This window comes from Macrobrachium nipponense, chromosome 12, assembly GCF_015104395.2.
Source record: "Macrobrachium nipponense isolate FS-2020 chromosome 12, ASM1510439v2, whole genome shotgun sequence".
Classification (NCBI taxonomy): Eukaryota; Metazoa; Arthropoda; class Malacostraca; order Decapoda; family Palaemonidae; genus Macrobrachium; species Macrobrachium nipponense.
Genome location: NC_087205.1, coordinates 53,176,409 through 53,194,365, shown reverse-complemented (window position 1 = coordinate 53,194,365; position 17,957 = coordinate 53,176,409). Strand labels below are relative to the sequence as shown.

The 17,957-nt window shown below is 40.1% G+C and overlaps 1 protein-coding gene across 2 annotated transcripts in view; it reads right to left on the bottom strand.

The window, feature by feature from the left end:
• The window catches only part of LOC135224539 (uncharacterized), a 102,481-nt gene that overhangs the window by 61,603 nt on the left and 22,921 nt on the right, over nucleotides 1-17,957 (bottom strand). The window contains exons 2-3 of one of the 2 annotated variants that reach the window (XM_064263611.1): nucleotides 13,789-14,439; nucleotides 13,229-13,439 (exon numbers count right to left, since the gene is read on the bottom strand). In XM_064263611.1, the coding sequence (XP_064119681.1) occupies nucleotides 13,229-13,439; nucleotides 13,789-14,082 (505 nt within the window). In that variant the 5' untranslated portion in view covers nucleotides 14,083-14,439. The remainder of the gene's footprint in view (nucleotides 1-13,228; nucleotides 13,440-13,788; nucleotides 14,440-17,957) is intronic. The other variant, XM_064263612.1, reaches the window with a different exon arrangement.

Genomic DNA, 17,957 nt, shown 5'->3' with positions numbered 1-17,957 from the left:
ACCCCTGAGGATTTCTCCACCAGGAAAATACGGTTGTAGAAACCTGAGGAGAGGTCCAAGATAACTTCTATCGCACCCTTGTCCAGCATGGCTTGCACTTCTTCCGTGAGTGCCATGTCTTCAGGGAACTGGAAACATATGTCTAGAGATGGATCGGGAGATCGGTGAAAGGGCCCCGAGACTCAAAGGGGAGTAGGTATCCATTCCCGAGGACCTCCACTACCTAGGCCTTGGCTCCATATTGCTGTCAAGTTACCCAGTGGCAGGACAGACACCCCCACAGGTGGTAGCAATTGGGGTGGAGCGCCTTCCCTAGCATCTCCCTCTCTTCACTTCGCTGCCCTTACCTGCTTTTCCTGCAAATGTTCTCTGGATCTGGTTGGTATCTGCATCCCGTGGCGGAGGACCTTCGAGTCTTTCAAGGGAGCAGTCTTCCCAATCCAATTTCACCATGGGCGAGACCTCCACAGACCACTGGGGTCCCTCCTTTACTACTTGAGCTTAACCTCGGACCAAACCAGGGGTTTATACCATCTTTTTCATCTTTTATTCCTGCTTTGTGGGCTAACCAGATACCAACAACATAGGCACAAATTAAAATTACAGCAATGTTCCTGTCCTTTTTTGAATGTACTTCAAAAACCAATTTTAAAATTTTCAATAAACTTTTTGTCTTATCATTACACAATTCATTTAATAATTAGCAAAACCAATTAACCAGTTTCTTTCTACACCTACAAAATAAATTAAAAGCATCACATTCTCTGGTACTTTACAGTTTTCACATGGTTTACTATTTGGTATTTTCATCATATATAATCTATCTTTTGTGGCCAGAATTTCATGAACATATTTGAACAAAATTTCTCTATCATAACTATTAATAAATTTACTGTTAACATTTTCCCATCAAATAAAGGGTAATTCTCTTAAATATTTGGGCTGAACTTCTCATCTCCCAATAAAAACCCATAAACACTCTTAGAGCTCACATTTGGGTAGTTTTCCATCTTTATTACCTTCTGTAAGGTTGTTATTTGGTCATGCTAGTAGGTGGAGGATACCATAGGTATGTCTGTAATATTTTGTTCAATTTCCAAAAGATACGACGTCCTCATCTTACAGTAATACACAAGAAGTTCATAACAAATTACTCTTTTTATGAATGACTTATAAAATGTGTTGAAAAATATTGAACTGGCTTTCGATGTTACATTGATAATTTGTCATGGTAATCTCTCTATAGTGAAGTAAAATATATTAAAGGAAAGGAAAATGCATTTTCTTCAAGTAGGTCTGCAGCCAGGAGGCATTCGCGCATGTGTTGAAGGCGCCTGTTCTCATGATTATTTTAGAATCACCAGGTGGGATATGAAACTCAATAGGCGCCGACGTGTCGCCGCAAATTATGATGTAACTATTCGCCTAGATCCTTCTAAAACGTTCCTGTCATCTCGGGAGTCTGTGATATTCACTGGTAGGCCCCTCCCCCAGATCGCCGGATATATACGACTGATGAAGCATCAGAGATCAGATCATCAGTGAGAGATAAGAAAAGAAGGAACAGACGAAGGATAAGAGAGGGAGAAGGCGCAAAAGAGTTTGATCAGAATCGGGTCAAGTCATCCCGTAAGAGAGAGAGCAACGAGAAGAAACGTCCTACAAATTGGTTTTGAGGAGTATCCAACCCTTCGAGTATCAAAAATAGACATTGCTTTCAGCAGTACAGAGTCAAGTAGACATCTAAAGTTCTACAGCTTAGCCAGAAAGTATTTCATTACCTCACTGTTTCCCCAGTTCACGCATTGTAAGATTTTACTTTTGTTATGTAAATAGGAGAAACCATTCTGCATTTATCTTTGTTAGTAAGCTTGTAAATAAACCTTTGTTCTGTTTGTGTTTCTTTCTATATTCGTATCACGAGTTTCAACTGTTGGTGTTGAATCCTTTTTGTTAATTATAATATCGAACCTGTAGTGGACCCGTGACATAATTGGCGACCTTGCTAGGCTATTCGGCTCCGTTACATTGAAACAGGGAGAACATAGAAAGAACCAGAATCAGTGAGATGGTGAAAGAGTTTATTGAGTCTCGTAAGCTTCTAGGTCTAGAGGGGAATGATCTCCGTGAGTATGTTGAAAGGAAAGAAAGATAAAAGTATGAGAGAGATGAAAGAGTGGCTGAGAGAGAAGTAATGAAAATGCAGCAAGAGCAAGAGAGAGAAACAATGAAAATGCAGCAAGAGAGGGAAGTAATGAAAATGCAGCAAGAGAGAGAAATGTTGGTAATGCAGCAGGAAGAAAGAGAGAAAGAACGTATGCATGAGTTGGAAATCGCTCGTTTAAGGCAAAGTACTCTTAGCAGTCAGACAGGCGAGAACGAAAATGGAGCTGATAGGTTAGGTATGAGTACAGTGCTGAAATTAGTACCAAAGTTCGATGAGGAAGACGTAACGACATATTTCATGTGTTTTGAGAAGTTAATGGAAAGAGTAGGTTCTCCTAAAGAAATGTGGACTCTATATTTACAGTCAGTTATGAGTGGTAGGGCGCTTCCTGTGTATAGTTGTATGTCTAAGGAAGAATGTATAGTGTGTAGAGGCTAGTACCGTAAGAAATTTAGAAGCTTTAGAAAGAATGAGAATATTACGTATGTAGAATACGGTAAGAAGTTAGAAAGGTTGTTTTTCGATTGGTTAACTTTTGCTAAAGTTGAGGATTTTGATGGTTTGAAGAACTTAGTGTTGTTAGAAAACTTCAAAGATAGCGTATCCCCTGAGATTAAGATTTATATTGAAGGTAGGCGAGAAGTATCTTTTGCAGGAACAACTAGGTTAGCAGACGAATATAGTTTGACCAATAATTTAAGTGTCAGTAAGAAGCGAAATGATCCTTCGCCTGGTAGAGTACAAAACAGTAAAGGTTTCAGTTCTAGTAATAGCAATGCAAGTAAAAGTGACTATTCCTGTAATGCATGCGGAAAACCTGGTCATACGTCTAAGGTTTGTAAGAATAAAGTGGTATCTAGTGGCAAAGAATGAACTTGTTTCTGATGTAATGGGAAAGGGCATTTGATGAGAAATTGTGCAGTAGAAAGAAAGGATGTTAAGAAACCAGTGTCTATAGTTAACCTTTCGTCAAGTAGGAATGATATAATGAGAGAAACTAGGAAAATTTTTGGCAAATTTCTGACAGAACGTGTAGTTTCCTCTCTTGGAGGAGTAGGTTTGAGAGAATAGTCTTGCTTCGAGACACAGGAGCTGCTGTCTCACTGATTAGGAGAGAGAGTGTGCCAAACAAGGCAGAAATCAATATGGAAGAAAAAGTCATGTTAGGTGGATTTCCTAACATTTGCGTTCTTTGTCCTTTGTTGAAGTTAAAATTAGGAAGTCAGGTAGTGTCAAGAGAAGTGAAACAAGCAGTTGTTGACAGTTTGCCTGTTGATGGAGCAGACATTATTGTCGGTAATGACTTAGCTTTATCCAAGAATGTGAATCCTGTTGTGAGTGAGATTCCAGTGCCTGAAATGATAGTAACTAGGTTGGGTTTAGATACAGACATAGACTACGGTCATAGTTTGTTCGTGGATTCGAACGAGTGTGAGTTCATGGATTCGAATGAGTGTGAGTTCATGGATTCAATTGAGTGTGATAAAGGTGGCGAGGTTGATCTTGATGTGAGTGTGGCTGAGAGACCTGACTCTATCGGTGTTGACAGTGATAGCCAAGCAGAAGGTGTAGCTGTCGAGAGTAACGTAGTCGATGTAGTGGAATCAAGTACTAGTTACTAACCTTTTGAATAAGGATGAGCTAGTCAAGTTTCAGAGAGAGGATGAGACACTAACCCGAATTTTCGAATGTGAGCTGGATGATGATCTCAATAATGTGTATAAGGAAACATTTTGTTTAAAAGACGAAGTTTTGTGTCATTATATTCGTCCTAAGTCAGATAGTAAAGAGGAAATCACCGTACAATTAGTGGTTCCTAGGAAGCTTCCCGAGCTAGTTTTGAAGTTAGCCCATGATGAGCAAGGACATTTGGGAGTAAATAAAACTTTCAGGTGTATTAGTAGGGCGTACTTTTGGCCTAAAATGGGGAGTGGCGTAAAGAGGTATGTTTTAAGCCGTCATGAATGACAAATTGCCAGGAAACCGAATCAAGTAATTCCCAGAGCTCTGTTGTGTAATATTCCTTCAGTAGGCGAACCTTTTGATAAACTAACTCGCTATCCCGAGGCATACCCGTAAGAAGCTGTAATGCAAGGACCGTAGTTAAACGATTGTTAGATTATTTTTCTAAGTTTGGTCTGCCTCGTACTATACAGAGTGATAATGGTAGAAATTTTGCATCCAAATATTTCAGGGATAGAATGAAAGAGTTAGGCATTAAACTCGTAACTTCCACACCTTACCATCCTGAATCACAAGGCATTGTGGAGCGGTTTCACCAAATGTTAAAGAGTTGTTTACGAAAACTGTGTTGGAACTTTGAACATGACTGGGAAGTAAAGTTACCATTTGTTCTGTTAGCGTTAAGGTTGGCACCGAATGGCACTACAGGATTTAGTCTTTTGATCTGGTTTTCGGTCACACCTCTAAAGGTCCTTTGGAAAGGTTGAAATGTAATTTAATGCTTAAAGAGGGTAGAGAAGACTACATAACTAATCTAGAGTATTATAAAAACAATTTTGAGAGATGCTTGGCAACTAGCGAAGGAGAACGAGAGTGGGAGTCAAGGGGAAACTAAAAGGAAACATGATCTTAGAGTGAAAGAGACAAGTTTCTGTGTAAGAGATAAAGTTTTAGTACTAGTCCAGAAAGAAGGTCCCTCTTTATCTTATAAGTTCGAAGGTCCTTTTTCAGTGTTAGAGAAGAGGGGAAATCTAAATTATTCGATTGATATGGGTAAGAGTAGAGCAAAGTGGATGCATGTAAACTTGCTTCAGAATTATAAAGAACGCTCCGTGCCGTGGACACAGCCCGTGTCCATAGAGATGGTGTTTTGAGAAAAACTCAGAATTACTTAAGAATTTCGAAGTTTTTGATCAGAGTTCAGAAAGGGAAAAATTAAGAGGAAAGGATAATGTTATAGCTGACAGCCTCTCTAAAGATTTTTCAGAATGAGTACCCTGATGACCATTTTCTGTTTTGACACGAGTGGGTGTGAGGGTGGAGAAGTGTGTGTGTTAACTGGATTAAAGCTTTATGCAGAATTGTTCCCCTGCACTGATTTCATTTTTTTTCTTTTGGGGGAACGTGTCATGGTAATCACTCTATAGCAAAGTAAAATATATTAAAGGAAAGGAAAATGCATTTTCTTCAAGTAGGTCTGCAGCCAGGAGGCATTCGTGCATGGGTTGAAGGCGCCGGTTCTCATGATTATTTTAGAATCACCAGGTGGGATATGGAACTCAACAGGCGCCGATGTGTTGCCATGTATTATGATGTAACTATTCACCTAGATCCTTCTAAAACGTTCCTGTCATTTCGGGAGTCTGTGACGTTCGCTGGTAGGCCCCGCCCCTAGATAGCCGTATATATACGACTGACGAAGTACCAGAGATCAGATCATCAGAGAGAGAAAAGAGAAGAAGGTGCACGAGTGATCGGAATCGGGTCAAGTCGTCCTGTAAGAGAGAGAGAGCGAATAGGGATTTTTCAACGTGGAGCAAGCTTTCAGAGAAGAAACGTCCTACAAGTTGATTTTGAGGAGTAACCTGACCTTCGTGTATCAAGAATAGACATTGCTTTCTGAAGTATGGAGTCTAGAAGACGTGTAAAGTTCTACAGCTCTCCTTTGTGAAGCCACTGCTTTCAGCACAGATTTTCGACAGCTGCAACACCACCTCGCAAGTATTTCATTACCTCACTGTTTCCCCAGTTCACGCATTGTAAGATTTTACTTTTGTTATGTAAATAGAAGAAACTATTCTGCATTTATCTTTGTTACTAAGCTTGTAAATAAACCTTTGTTTTGTTTGCGTTTCTTTCTATATTCGTATCCCGAGTTTCAACTGTTGGTGTTGAATCCTTTTTGTTTATTATAATATTGAACCTGTAGCGGACCTCCAGGGTCCGTGACATAATTCCAATGCCCCCCTTCTCTCTTTTTAGATACATAATCTGCCTGTTTAATGGGTGACAGTTTCTGTTCCATCAAAACTTAAAATTACATCTTTCTACGGATTTCCCACTCTTTTTTGGTAAGGGAAACACATGGGACATATAACAAGTTTTTTATAAAACCTTCGAATTGACTATAACTGACTTTTGGAATAGTGACAGTTTCCTAGGATACAATTGGTCTATATTAGATGCTATACCCTTTTCTATAAATTTCCAATTTTCTTCTTTAACCTTTTCATAATCATTATCATATATTACAACGAGTATTTTAAAGGACCCTAGTTACATTTATGCTAAAATCTGGCCATACTTCCTTCTTTTTCCATAATCCTATTCCTGTTATCATTGTTTTCTGATAATTAAGTCTTGCGCCTGTTACTTCTTCATAGTCTTTTATTATTCCAAACAATCTTTAATTGATTTGTCAGACTTAACTATAATGGTCGTGTCATCTGCAAATCCTACAATACATATTCTCGGTCATACTAAATATGGCTATCAAGTGAGTCTCCCTTTTAAATCCGAGGTTAGGTCAGACGTGAATTATCGAAATGCTGTGGCCCAGTTAGAATCACTCAATGCAAAATTTGATCGGGAACCCCAATACCATGCCAATTACGAAAGGGTATTGCAATCTTACTTAGAAGCGGGATTCACTGAGAGGTTAGAAGCCCCCCAAATCGAAGGAGATTACATGCCCCACTTTGGGGTTAAAAGCAGAGCCGTACCACCCCCTTACACATTGTGTTCAATGCATCAGCGAAGTCAAACGACAGGCTGTCATTAAATGATTGACTTCTATCTGTCCCAACTTGGTAGAGACCTTGTATAAATTGTTAGTGAAGTTTAGATTTGGTCGATATGCCCTAATTGCAGATACTTGCAAAGTGTTCCATTGCATATTCTTAGGTCTCAGTGATGCCAAGTACACACAATTCCTCTGGCATGAGGTGCCTAATTGTACGGCTACCTTCTCCTTTCGGGTTGTGGTATTTGGCGTCACTAAGAGCCCCTTCCTCCTGCAACAAGTCCTTCAGACTCATTTGCAGAGGGAAGGACGGCCGGACTTGTTAGTCAATTTTATGCAGATAACTATATCCAAACTTTCAGTGAAACGAAATCACTGATGCAGGAACACAAGTGCACGAGAGAACTCTTAGAACAAGCCAACATGCCCTTGACTGGCTGGGCCAGTAATGTCAGAGAATTAGACGAGAGAATGAGTTGGGATGAACCTGTGCGTGTGAGTGTGTTGGGGCTAGAATGGAACAGGGATGAGGATAAGATCCGTGTGAAGGCGAGTTGGGGGATCCAAGAGATGAGGGAAGGGTGGGTACCTACAAAACGCAGGGTACTCTCACTTCTAGTGTCGAATTTCGACCCCTTGGTTAGTCCTCTATTTGTGAGTGGAAAGTTGTTTCTTCAAAAATTCTGGGAAGATGGTGTAGGATGGGATTATGTGCTAGATGATGCTAAGGCCCAAGAAGCCAGTAAAATGCTACAGGAGTTCAAGTCCGTAAGTGAACAGGGGATTGAACGATCTGTAGGCTCGGAGGGTTCAGAGTTACACATATTTTTTGATGCGTCGAGTAAGGTCTACGGGGATGTTGCATATGTGAGACAAGGGAACGGAAAGACCACTCTTCTAACGAGCAAAATGCGAGTTACCCCCCAAAAGATGTTAAAATTAACAATACTTAAGTTGGACTTGCTAGCCTTGTTGTTGGGATGTAGATTAGCTAAACATCTGAAATCACTTATGGATCCGTCAACTGTCACCTTGTGGATGGATAGCAGAGTGGTAATTGCTTGGGTGAATAGCTGTAAGGATAACAAGAACGTATTCATCAACAATTGGGTGGTGGAGATTCTTTTTACCCTACAGAATACACTAACAACATGGTCTTGAAGTACGTGCCAACCCGTCAGAACCCAGCTGATATCCTGTTGAGAGGAGCCACCTTGAGAGAACTGAAACTGAACCAGTTGTGGCTGAGTGGCGATCCCTTTCTGCATTGTGTTGGAGAGCCAAAACGTTTGGAAGACATCTGTGTGTCAGAGCCCATGACTGCGACTGTTGCCGCAGCCCTCCGTGAGATGAAAGAAGAAGTTGCTATGGTAGAACCCAGCGAGACAGGGGAAATCATGGAACGGGGAGTAGAGTTCCTGTTTTGTTGAGTTATGAAATTGGTACTCAGATTTCTGAGTTTAAATAAGTCTCCTTTCTTAATGTTAGTAAGATTGGATCAGAAAAAATATTTGGCCAGTACCTGTTGCTATTTAGAAACTAACATTAGAGTTGCTAGAGATGTGATTAATTTTGCAAATCAATTAAATCTATGTCTAATAGATGGAATTGTGTACGCAAACTAGAATTCTAGATGAGAACCGTTGTAGAAAGTCACTTGTTCTATTGTCTGCCAATGGCACCTTAGTTAGGACATACTTTACTTATTTGCATCACTGTAATATGCATTGCGGTGTCAATGAACTCATGGGTCTTTCCCGTCAGGGCTGTTGGTCGCCTGGACTGAGGGTCAGGGCGAAACAAGTTGTGGGACAGTTTAGAGCCTGAGTAACCGCCTTCAAGCCCCTACTGACTTAGCCACCACCACCTCAATTACCCAAAGAAAGAGCGAACCTGAGCCCCCATTTGAATACGTCGGAGTGGACCACACGGGTCCTATCCACACCACAGAGGGTGCAGGCCATGTCCTGCTCATCACCTGTATGACCACCAGGGCAGTATACCTGGAGTTTTGCAGCAATCTGGAAGCCATAACCTTCATCCTGGCTCTGTGACGATTCAACACTACCCATGGCGCTCCTTCTCTCATTGTCTCAGACAACCACCAGATGTTCAGATTGGCCAGCCACTTCCTGCAGGGATTGTATGAAGTTCCTGTGGAGGACTGGCATTCAGTGGCATTTCCGGACACCCCGAGCACCATGGAAGGGAGGCTTCTTCGAGAGGTTGACAGGAGTAGTGAAATGTATGCTCGAGGTAGTCTTCCAGAAGAAGTCATTTCCAGAGGAGCACGTCCAGACGTTAGTGAAGGAGGGCCGAAGCCGTGGTCAATAACTGACCACCCATGTACACTGGGGATGGGCGAGAGGATCAAGTCCTCACACCTTACCACCTGCTGTGAGGGCGCCTCATTTATCTTATAGCCCCTTTACTCCCACCAGAAGACCTGAAGCAGACATTGATCACCCGCAAGCTCAGAGACCGTTATCTCCAGTTGACGGACACTCTGCTCGCGTTTCACGAGCACTGGAAGAGAGAATATCTTTTTGCCCTACACTCCAGACATGACTCTAGACCCCGGGAAAAGGACTGATCTTCGACCGGGAGACATAGCATTCATGAAAATCGAACAGTGTAAGAGGGCTGCGTGGCCCCTTGGTAAGATTACGGAGGTCTATCCCGATGACGACAGGGTCGTCTGATCTGCCATGGTGCTATACGACGGCACAGAAACCCTGTGAGCCATCACCCACCTTGTTCCCCTGGAGAATATGTCCACCGAAAACGATGATCAGGAAGACGACAACGATGAGGATGCAGCCCAGGACGAGGCAGAAGCAGTCAAGGACAACGAGGATGGGACGGACGGTATTGGGGACGTGAGCAGTACCATTGATGGCATCGAAGGAGGAGAGTGAGTTACATCCAGGGAAAGCGAGTGGGTGGTAGAGGCTCAGGGAGGACAGGGTGCAGATGACATGAATAACAGGGCCGTAAGAAACATGAGTATTGTATCTTTGGGCAGTTATCCTCAGGATGAGCGAGTTGACCAAGAGGAAGTGTAGTTCATGCGTCGTAAATGGAGAGCGGCAGTGATACTAAGAAAACGGATGAAAGAGTGGGTAGAAAACGAGTATGTGTAAGACATAGGAAATGGCAGTCATGTACAAATCACAGGAGGGGCCATGTAAGGTGAGTTTGTGTCAGAAGGAGTTTGAAGGATGATAGAAAACAGCGTAGTTGTACATATTTAAGGGTAAGTGTTCTCGTGTCAGCTGATCAGGCTGCACTGGACAATGTGTGTTTAAGGTTGTTGCTTGTGTCATAATGTAAGATTGTACCATTAAAAGGTGATCACCTATATGTAAGTGTATTTTGAAATGTATTTGGTGTATTTGTTCTGACATCTCCAATGGCGAGGGCTCGGTCACATTGGAGTCAAGTTGGCCGTAGTTGTTGGAGTTTCCCTCCCACCATCTGAGCCTTCTGAATGCTCAGCGTTGCAGCCAGAATTTTTCTGGTGTGGAGGATGTCGCGAAAATGGACGGATCCCCCTTTTTGCGACAAACCTGCTGCAAACATCAGGTTAACTTGAGTAAGAACCAATGACGAGTGCAAGCGACTACATGACTTATGTCACGGGTATGTGAAAACCGCAACTAATCATTATGAAACTGTGATAGGAACGAAAGTGAAATAACCTCTTACAAACTTTATATTTCTTATAAAACTCTGAAACTGAATTAACCATGTATATAAAATAAAAATAAAGGAAGCGCGCCTAGCGAAAACCTTCGTCTACAGGGGAATCCCTCGAGTTTACTAAGTTACAACACATCATGTAAAACTAGAGTTCATCGTCTACCTTAATACGAATTACCATATCTTGTAGTTAACGCATAAAGATGAGACGCAATAGAGTAAAGCATCAAGCGTCAAGGATTGTTACACCATGACATCACAAAAGTTGTGCTCGAGGGCAACGCCACGCACAGCATGGATTCGCTTCCCAGGTATCGAAGAGAAAAGATAAAGGTAAGATGGATCGTCTTCTCATCCCCACACAGCCAGTCGTTACCTTGATTCGATTAACATGCTATAGTGTAAGTTTATCGCAGGGTATTCCACGCATCCTATGAATAATGAAGCCTAATCCGAGTTTGTATTGACAAATGTAAAGTGAGCAATCTGATTATATGGACTTTTGTGTCAGATTTCTTACTTTTTTATCTCTTGGTTCGCCTTACGAACATAGAATTGCAATGGCCACATGCTACTTTAATTCACTGAGTTGTCGTATTAAATGTTTCCTGTGCCCTTTTCACATGGAATTAACTTGCACACAATATGTGGGGTAATGTTTTGAGTGTAATTATAGTTTATTTTTTTAATAAAAGTCTAAAACTGTAAACCTTACTTCCTCAATCCCTCCACAGAGTTGTAGAGTCTAGTCCTTCAGACCTTGTTATCGCCCAGACCACTGGGCTAGAACCTAATTAAGTCAAGAACGAATAATTCACGACAGGGGTAATTGTCCTTGGGGGTAACTGTCCTTGGGGGTTAGTTGTCCTTGTGGGGGTGGGGGGAGGGGGGTTAATTATCCTATAGCACTCAAAAGGTCAAGCTAGAATGTTGACCTGGCAGCTGGGATGCTGTCTTTTATTGCTGGGAACACACGTGTCGCACTGTGACTATTGCGTACGTCGAAACGGACTCCGTACATCAAAATTGCTACATATGTCTGCCATAATTACATTATGTATGCCGAAAGACCATTACGCCACTCTCTCATATGTCAAAAGAGCTGTTGGGTATGTCAGCATGACATGGAGACCTTTGGCAGATGTCGTGGCTCTACCGCAACAACTACATGCAACACCTAGTTGTTGCAATTACTTAGTGGACATCATGAGACTCGGCGACTGTGTGAGCGCACATGAAGATTTGACCGTAATTCAGTGTAATTCAGCTTTTACAACGTACGCGGCCTCGAATCACCGATGTGTGATCCAGTCTTTAGCCTCTCATGTCTTTCAGTATTTCACAAAATTATTCATACTCATCAAACATGCCACATATACTTCACAACGAGAAGAAAATTGCACTTATTACCCTTACTGGTAACACATACCATATGACCATCATGTTCAACCAAACATATTTAGATTACACAACTCTCATTCCTGCATAATCTAATGCTTCTATTTATGCTTACTGTAAAATCATCATTCAAAACATGAAACAAACACAATACGTACCGTATACAGGAGAACATCAGGCAAAATATAATCAAAATTAGTATAGCCAATTCAAACCTTACAAATGCAGACATAGCAGGACAAATTCTGATAAGAATTTAAACATTCCAGCAATACCTAGTGGGAGTGAATATACACTCTCCTTTAGGGTTAGCTAAGTGTTATTCTTTTGTTTAACTTGAATGCCAAGCATTCAAAATAAACAAAATTGCAAAGATGTAGGCTAGATTTAATAGTAGGTAGCATTCATCACAAATAATACTATCTACTAAAGTAATCACAGGTGAACTAGTACTACTGCTCACTAGGATCCAGTTAAAATTAATAGCTGAATAACATTCTTTACTAGCTTTATGGCACTCTATGCTGCACACGTGTCGGCCCGCCTCCTCTGTAATTTGCTTGGTCGATACCAAAGTGTTTGAACATAAGTTCCCAACACTCCATGTTTCATACCGGGGCAGACAAACATGATCCACTCGACATTTATTATTACTACTGATCGGTTAAACTGTTCCTCACACTTCTCATTCAAAAGTAGCAGTTATACAATAGGCTAGGCATTATATGACAAGACTTAAAAATTTCGATAAATGATATTTCCAAACACATTCTTAAAGATTATTTATGGCTTCCCTTTGCTGGCTTCACTTTCAGTGATTCAGTGCAGTAACAGGGGCCCAGTCTCTCATCTGTTGTGGGCAGGGAATTACTTAGTCTATGGAAAAACTTACCACCATCTTCATATGAATCTAAACCCTTATTACAACTCCTCTCCATCAGCCTCTTTGAGCGAACAGAGGGAGTGTGGTCAGGCCAGGTTCGATGATTCAGTGGATGGTACTACTGATCAGGGGTTTCTTCAGCTACTGACTATGTATCAATAACATATAATCAATGATATGCACATACTCAGAAACCAAAGTGGAAAACGTTTATCCATAAAATTAAAAAAGGCTTCAGGGTTTCTTTTTCATTAAGGTAAGTATACACCTTCAGACATGTTACTATTCTAAAGTTGTGAAAATTCACCTAAAATGAGGATGCCTAGCAATGTCTATCATGGAATTTAATGAGTGACAACAGTTTTTAACTAACCTGGTAAGTAGTGTGTATGACACAGATCCAGATGCGGGTACTTGCATGCCAACTCGCACATCCAGCTCGTGTAGGCTAAGTCTGACATGTTAAGACTATGGTAAACCCGGACACTCCAGCCAGGGTAAGTTTTCGTTACTTCAGGAATGAGAATTTCAAGTCCACTGTAGTAGTCACTTGGAAAGGTACCGTAAACAGAGTAGCTCACTACCTGCAAATGGATGAACCCAGATAGTCTAGTTTTTACCTCAACTGACGTTGCAAATAATAAAGCAATTTAAACTGTGCTTAATTTAACCCTTGTTAAAAGCATTTAACTTTTATAACTATAGCAAATCATTTTGTCAGTTACGTCGTCACAAACTTACACAACAGGAGAAGACGAATTTATGAAAGCACATGAAAAACAATTTTTGCGAATGAAGCTAGACAACACTAATTACGTCCTACTTAAATTATTCTGGATTCAGTATGAAAATCGTGTAAATGACTGAGAATCTCGAAATGATCTTGTAACAAGTAATGCACAAATCGTACTTGTTGTACAATCACCAACTTACCCTTTGATTAGGTCCTCTAAGAGATGCCCAGCTGCCACAAGTCGATTTCCCGTAGGTTTTCTCCAAATGTTCGAGAGCCTTTTGAGAAGAAGTTGTATTCCATGAACAAGGATGACTGAGAGGTGCCTCCAAGGTCCTTTTGCAGGGGCAGGTACCCAAGTCAAAAGTTATGCTACATGACTGGTGTTTTGATTGGCGTAGCTTCGAGATCGCTTCGTTCAGAAGTAGTACGAAAGCAAGACCAAGAGATATGATCGTGAGCAGTATGACTTTGAAAGTCCTATTATTCATCATGGTCGTGTAAGATAACTACAAAAAAGGTTATTTTTTCGTTCTTATACTAGAATAGTACGCATACAGGAATAGGCTATAAAGATAATCCACAATAAGTCTCCTTTGGTGTTAACAGTAAATCAAAATTATTTTTGCTGATAGACATAAAACTCAACAAGTTATGGCCAACTTTACCATACTGCCCCTTGAGTTAAATCTCTGCTTTCACTCCTTTTGAAAATCACTGTATTGTCAAAACGATAGCAGATCCATAGTACAATTATCTCAAGTTCATTTTCTTATAATAGAAACTGTCTATTCCACTTCTCCTGTAAAGACCTTCTTTACCCACTAATCACGATCTTGTATCTCATCTAGCTAAGCAGCAAGAATCACATGTATATGTTTGTAAATAATAGAATTTCCTGGCCTTTCCGCCGATATATAATTCATCAATCTATGTCCAATATGTCTTTTGTTATTGTCATTTTATTAACCGCTAAGAAACACAAATTCTTCTCTGTCTGTGTGCGGGTCGCGAGACTCGGGAGTCGGGCACTCCGTTTCCGTCCGCACACTGATATATATATTGCTTGTCCAGGTAATAAATATTTACGGGCTGCTCTGTGAGCAAGAGCCCGTGCTGAGACAAGGTCAGCTTAATAAAAAACAACAATGATAAATATTTTGAGCCCACACTCAAGCCTTTCATTCTTCCAATCTGTTGGCCTCTCCTACTTGCCAACACTCACTACTATCGAGCTTTCGCTACAACTGAAGGGTACCTTGGGGTTTAAAGAGATTCCAAATTTGCCCATCCAATCTTTCATTCCACGTCTCATCCATGGGTGCTAAGACAATTCGTCCCCGATTAATTCGTCGTCGGTTGATTTATCCCGGTCAGTTCGACTATGATCAATTCGTCCGCAAGTCAATTCGTCCCCAAGTTAATTAGTCGTTGGGCAATTCGTCCCCAAGACACGGGAATAAGACACATTGGAATAAAAATGGTCGTTCAACAGTTTTATTTTTTTCTTCTTCATTAACTCTCCATCAAATGCAATTTTCGAAAGAAAGTGTGGAGCTATTACTTTAGGACTAAAATTGTCTTTGGGCAGTTTTAGATTATTTTTCAGTTCTGGACAGTTCGAAATAAAAAGTTTTACTCGGATCGAATTAATTCTTCAAAATAAACCCATCCATCAACATGCAAGACTATAACTTCAGAGATATGAAAAAAAAAGTGATCGATCAAGAGAATTATATATAAATAAAAAAATAAGGAGAATGCTGATGGACTGAAGATATACAGGAGGTGTGAAAATCGTGCGTGCAAGGCGAGACTTCATACAGATGAAAACTATATAGAGCTAAGAAGATTAGGATTCATAATCACACTTCAACTGCTGCAGAGGTAAATGCAAAGATCACGATCTCAAATATTAAAGAAAAGTCGATTTCATCTCGAAATGCACCTCGCTCAAATTATCGCTAGTGAAGTTGAAAAGTTAAACGACCGTACATTGTCGCAAATACCTCGGTTTGAACAGCTTAATAGGAATATCAGACGTTGGAGGCAATTTGATTCCAATCATCCTGCCACCCCACTTACAAACCATAAAGATGACAGTTTTAGCCTAAAAATGCGATTTTTTTTTTTTTTTTTTTTTTTGCCCTTGCCTTCCTGCCGGTTGATGATGTTGTGGATGGATATGAACAACTTGTAGATGATGATATTATTCGTATCCTACTTCGAAAATAATAATATAGGACCACTCAGGGGAAGAGGAGAAAGGAAGCGAAGCCTTGAACCACCATTTCCATTAACTATATGGAATTTTTGGGATCGATGTATGTCGGGGGTTGCTTTCACTACAAATAGTTTAGAAACCTACCACAGCGCACTGAAAGACACAGTGAATATAAGTCATCCAAATATTTGGAAGCTCATCGATGTGCATAATAAGGATAACTACTCTCAGAGACTTAAATAAACATTTCCTTTTAAGTAACCGTCAACAAATAACGGTTCAAGCATATTTTCAATATTTACTTTTCCTTCTTAGAGCTGTCGCTCCAGCCTAAATAGGCATGTGAGTATGTAGATGCGACGAACTGACCAACGACGAATTGACTTGGGGACGAATTGCCCGACAACGAATTGATAGGGTCAAATTAACTGGCGACGAATTGACCAGACACCCATCCATGTATATATCACTAATAAAGTTTCATATCCTAAGCATCTCATATTCTCTTCATCTTGAATTACGGCTGCTCTAGGAGCAAGAGCCCGTGCTGGCATAAGGCCAGCTAAATCTAAACCAACAAACACCATAATAAATCAGTTAGTACTCAGTTCTGTCATATTGCGACCTCACACTCCCATTATTACAGATTTTAGCCAAAAAAATGAATTCGAAATGACTGCGAATTGAATAATTGTGTTCCTTTATATGCAGTTTACACTGGTCAATAAGAAAACAAAGAAAAAAATCAACTTCCTCTATTTCCATAAAGAATAATGGTGTCCGCCTGATACAATTTGGCAGCTACAAAATCACATTTCATCATCATCAAAACAAGGGTCATTCATGAGTTACGAAAAAAACTAAAACAAAGGCAAAATATATACAATAAAAATGAAAACAGGTGAAAGATAAACAAACTACCTCACTCAAAGTAAAATGGCTAACGACCCACTTGTGTACCTTTTATGAAATGACACGATAGCTAGCAGACTACCGGACGAGTTGTTGTTTAATTCCGGTTTCATCCTCTTAATAAAGAGCAACTCTGAAATTAAAAGGTCCAGTCTATTTGAGCAAAAGGACAGTTACGACCTAGGGGTAATTTGAGATAAGGGTTTTTACTTTATCTTATTTTTGCTTTTGTTTCCTTTATAATACGCACTATACCAAAACCGAAACCATGCACCACCACCACCACCTTTTGTAGGAATGTGCAAAAAATATAGAAAATTCTTATCATGGAATTACGTAATGATTATAGACATTTCATAGAATATTTCATAAAAAGGTTATCCTCTCTCTCTCTCTCTCTCTCTCTCTCTCTCTCTCTCTCTCTCTCTCTCTCTCTCTCTCTGACAAACAAACAATGCGTAAGTCGCTTTCATTGTTATCAAAATAGAGCTTTACACATACCCAATACAAAATAAACAATTACTACCATGGTAACTCAAACTGCTTGTTATGTTTATTACATTTTACTTTAAACAACCTCTCAAAAAAAAAAAAAAAAAAAAAAAAATCGGGAGTGTTGCCATAATTTACACTAGGCAACTGCGTGCTGACGTAGGTTTTGGGAGTTGCCGCGCCTTTTATTTCCCTTGGTGAGCACGATATTATGTTGTTATATTGTGAATGTGTGTGTGTGTGTTTAAGTATGCTATTGTGTATGATTTTTTATGGCACACATTTCTAATGTATTAACTTAAAACAAGTCTTCGCTGAAAAGAACAATATTTCAGTATTTTCCCTTGCGTAAAAGTTAAATTTGCTCTATGGGGAATTTCTTTATTATACATAAATATATATGAGTAAAATAAAGTTCTAAACATTAACACATTTACTAGAGAAATAGTTTTATCATGAAAAAATAATTCAAGTTAAGCAATGTTATGAGGGAATTTGTGAGAAGAGATAGAAAATGGCGCTCTGAAGAGGCTTATAGCAGTTCTCCATACTGAGGGCAATGTTAAACGGACTACTGATGACAAGTTTCTGTTGGGGGGTGGGGGGTGGGGGAAGACGATGAATATCTAGAATATACAGGAACTGAAATTCGTGCCGAAGATGCCCCTATGTTTACAGATAACTTGGTTGATTAGCAATAATGTTTATGATCATTTATGAAAAAAATTATCTTCCTACGTA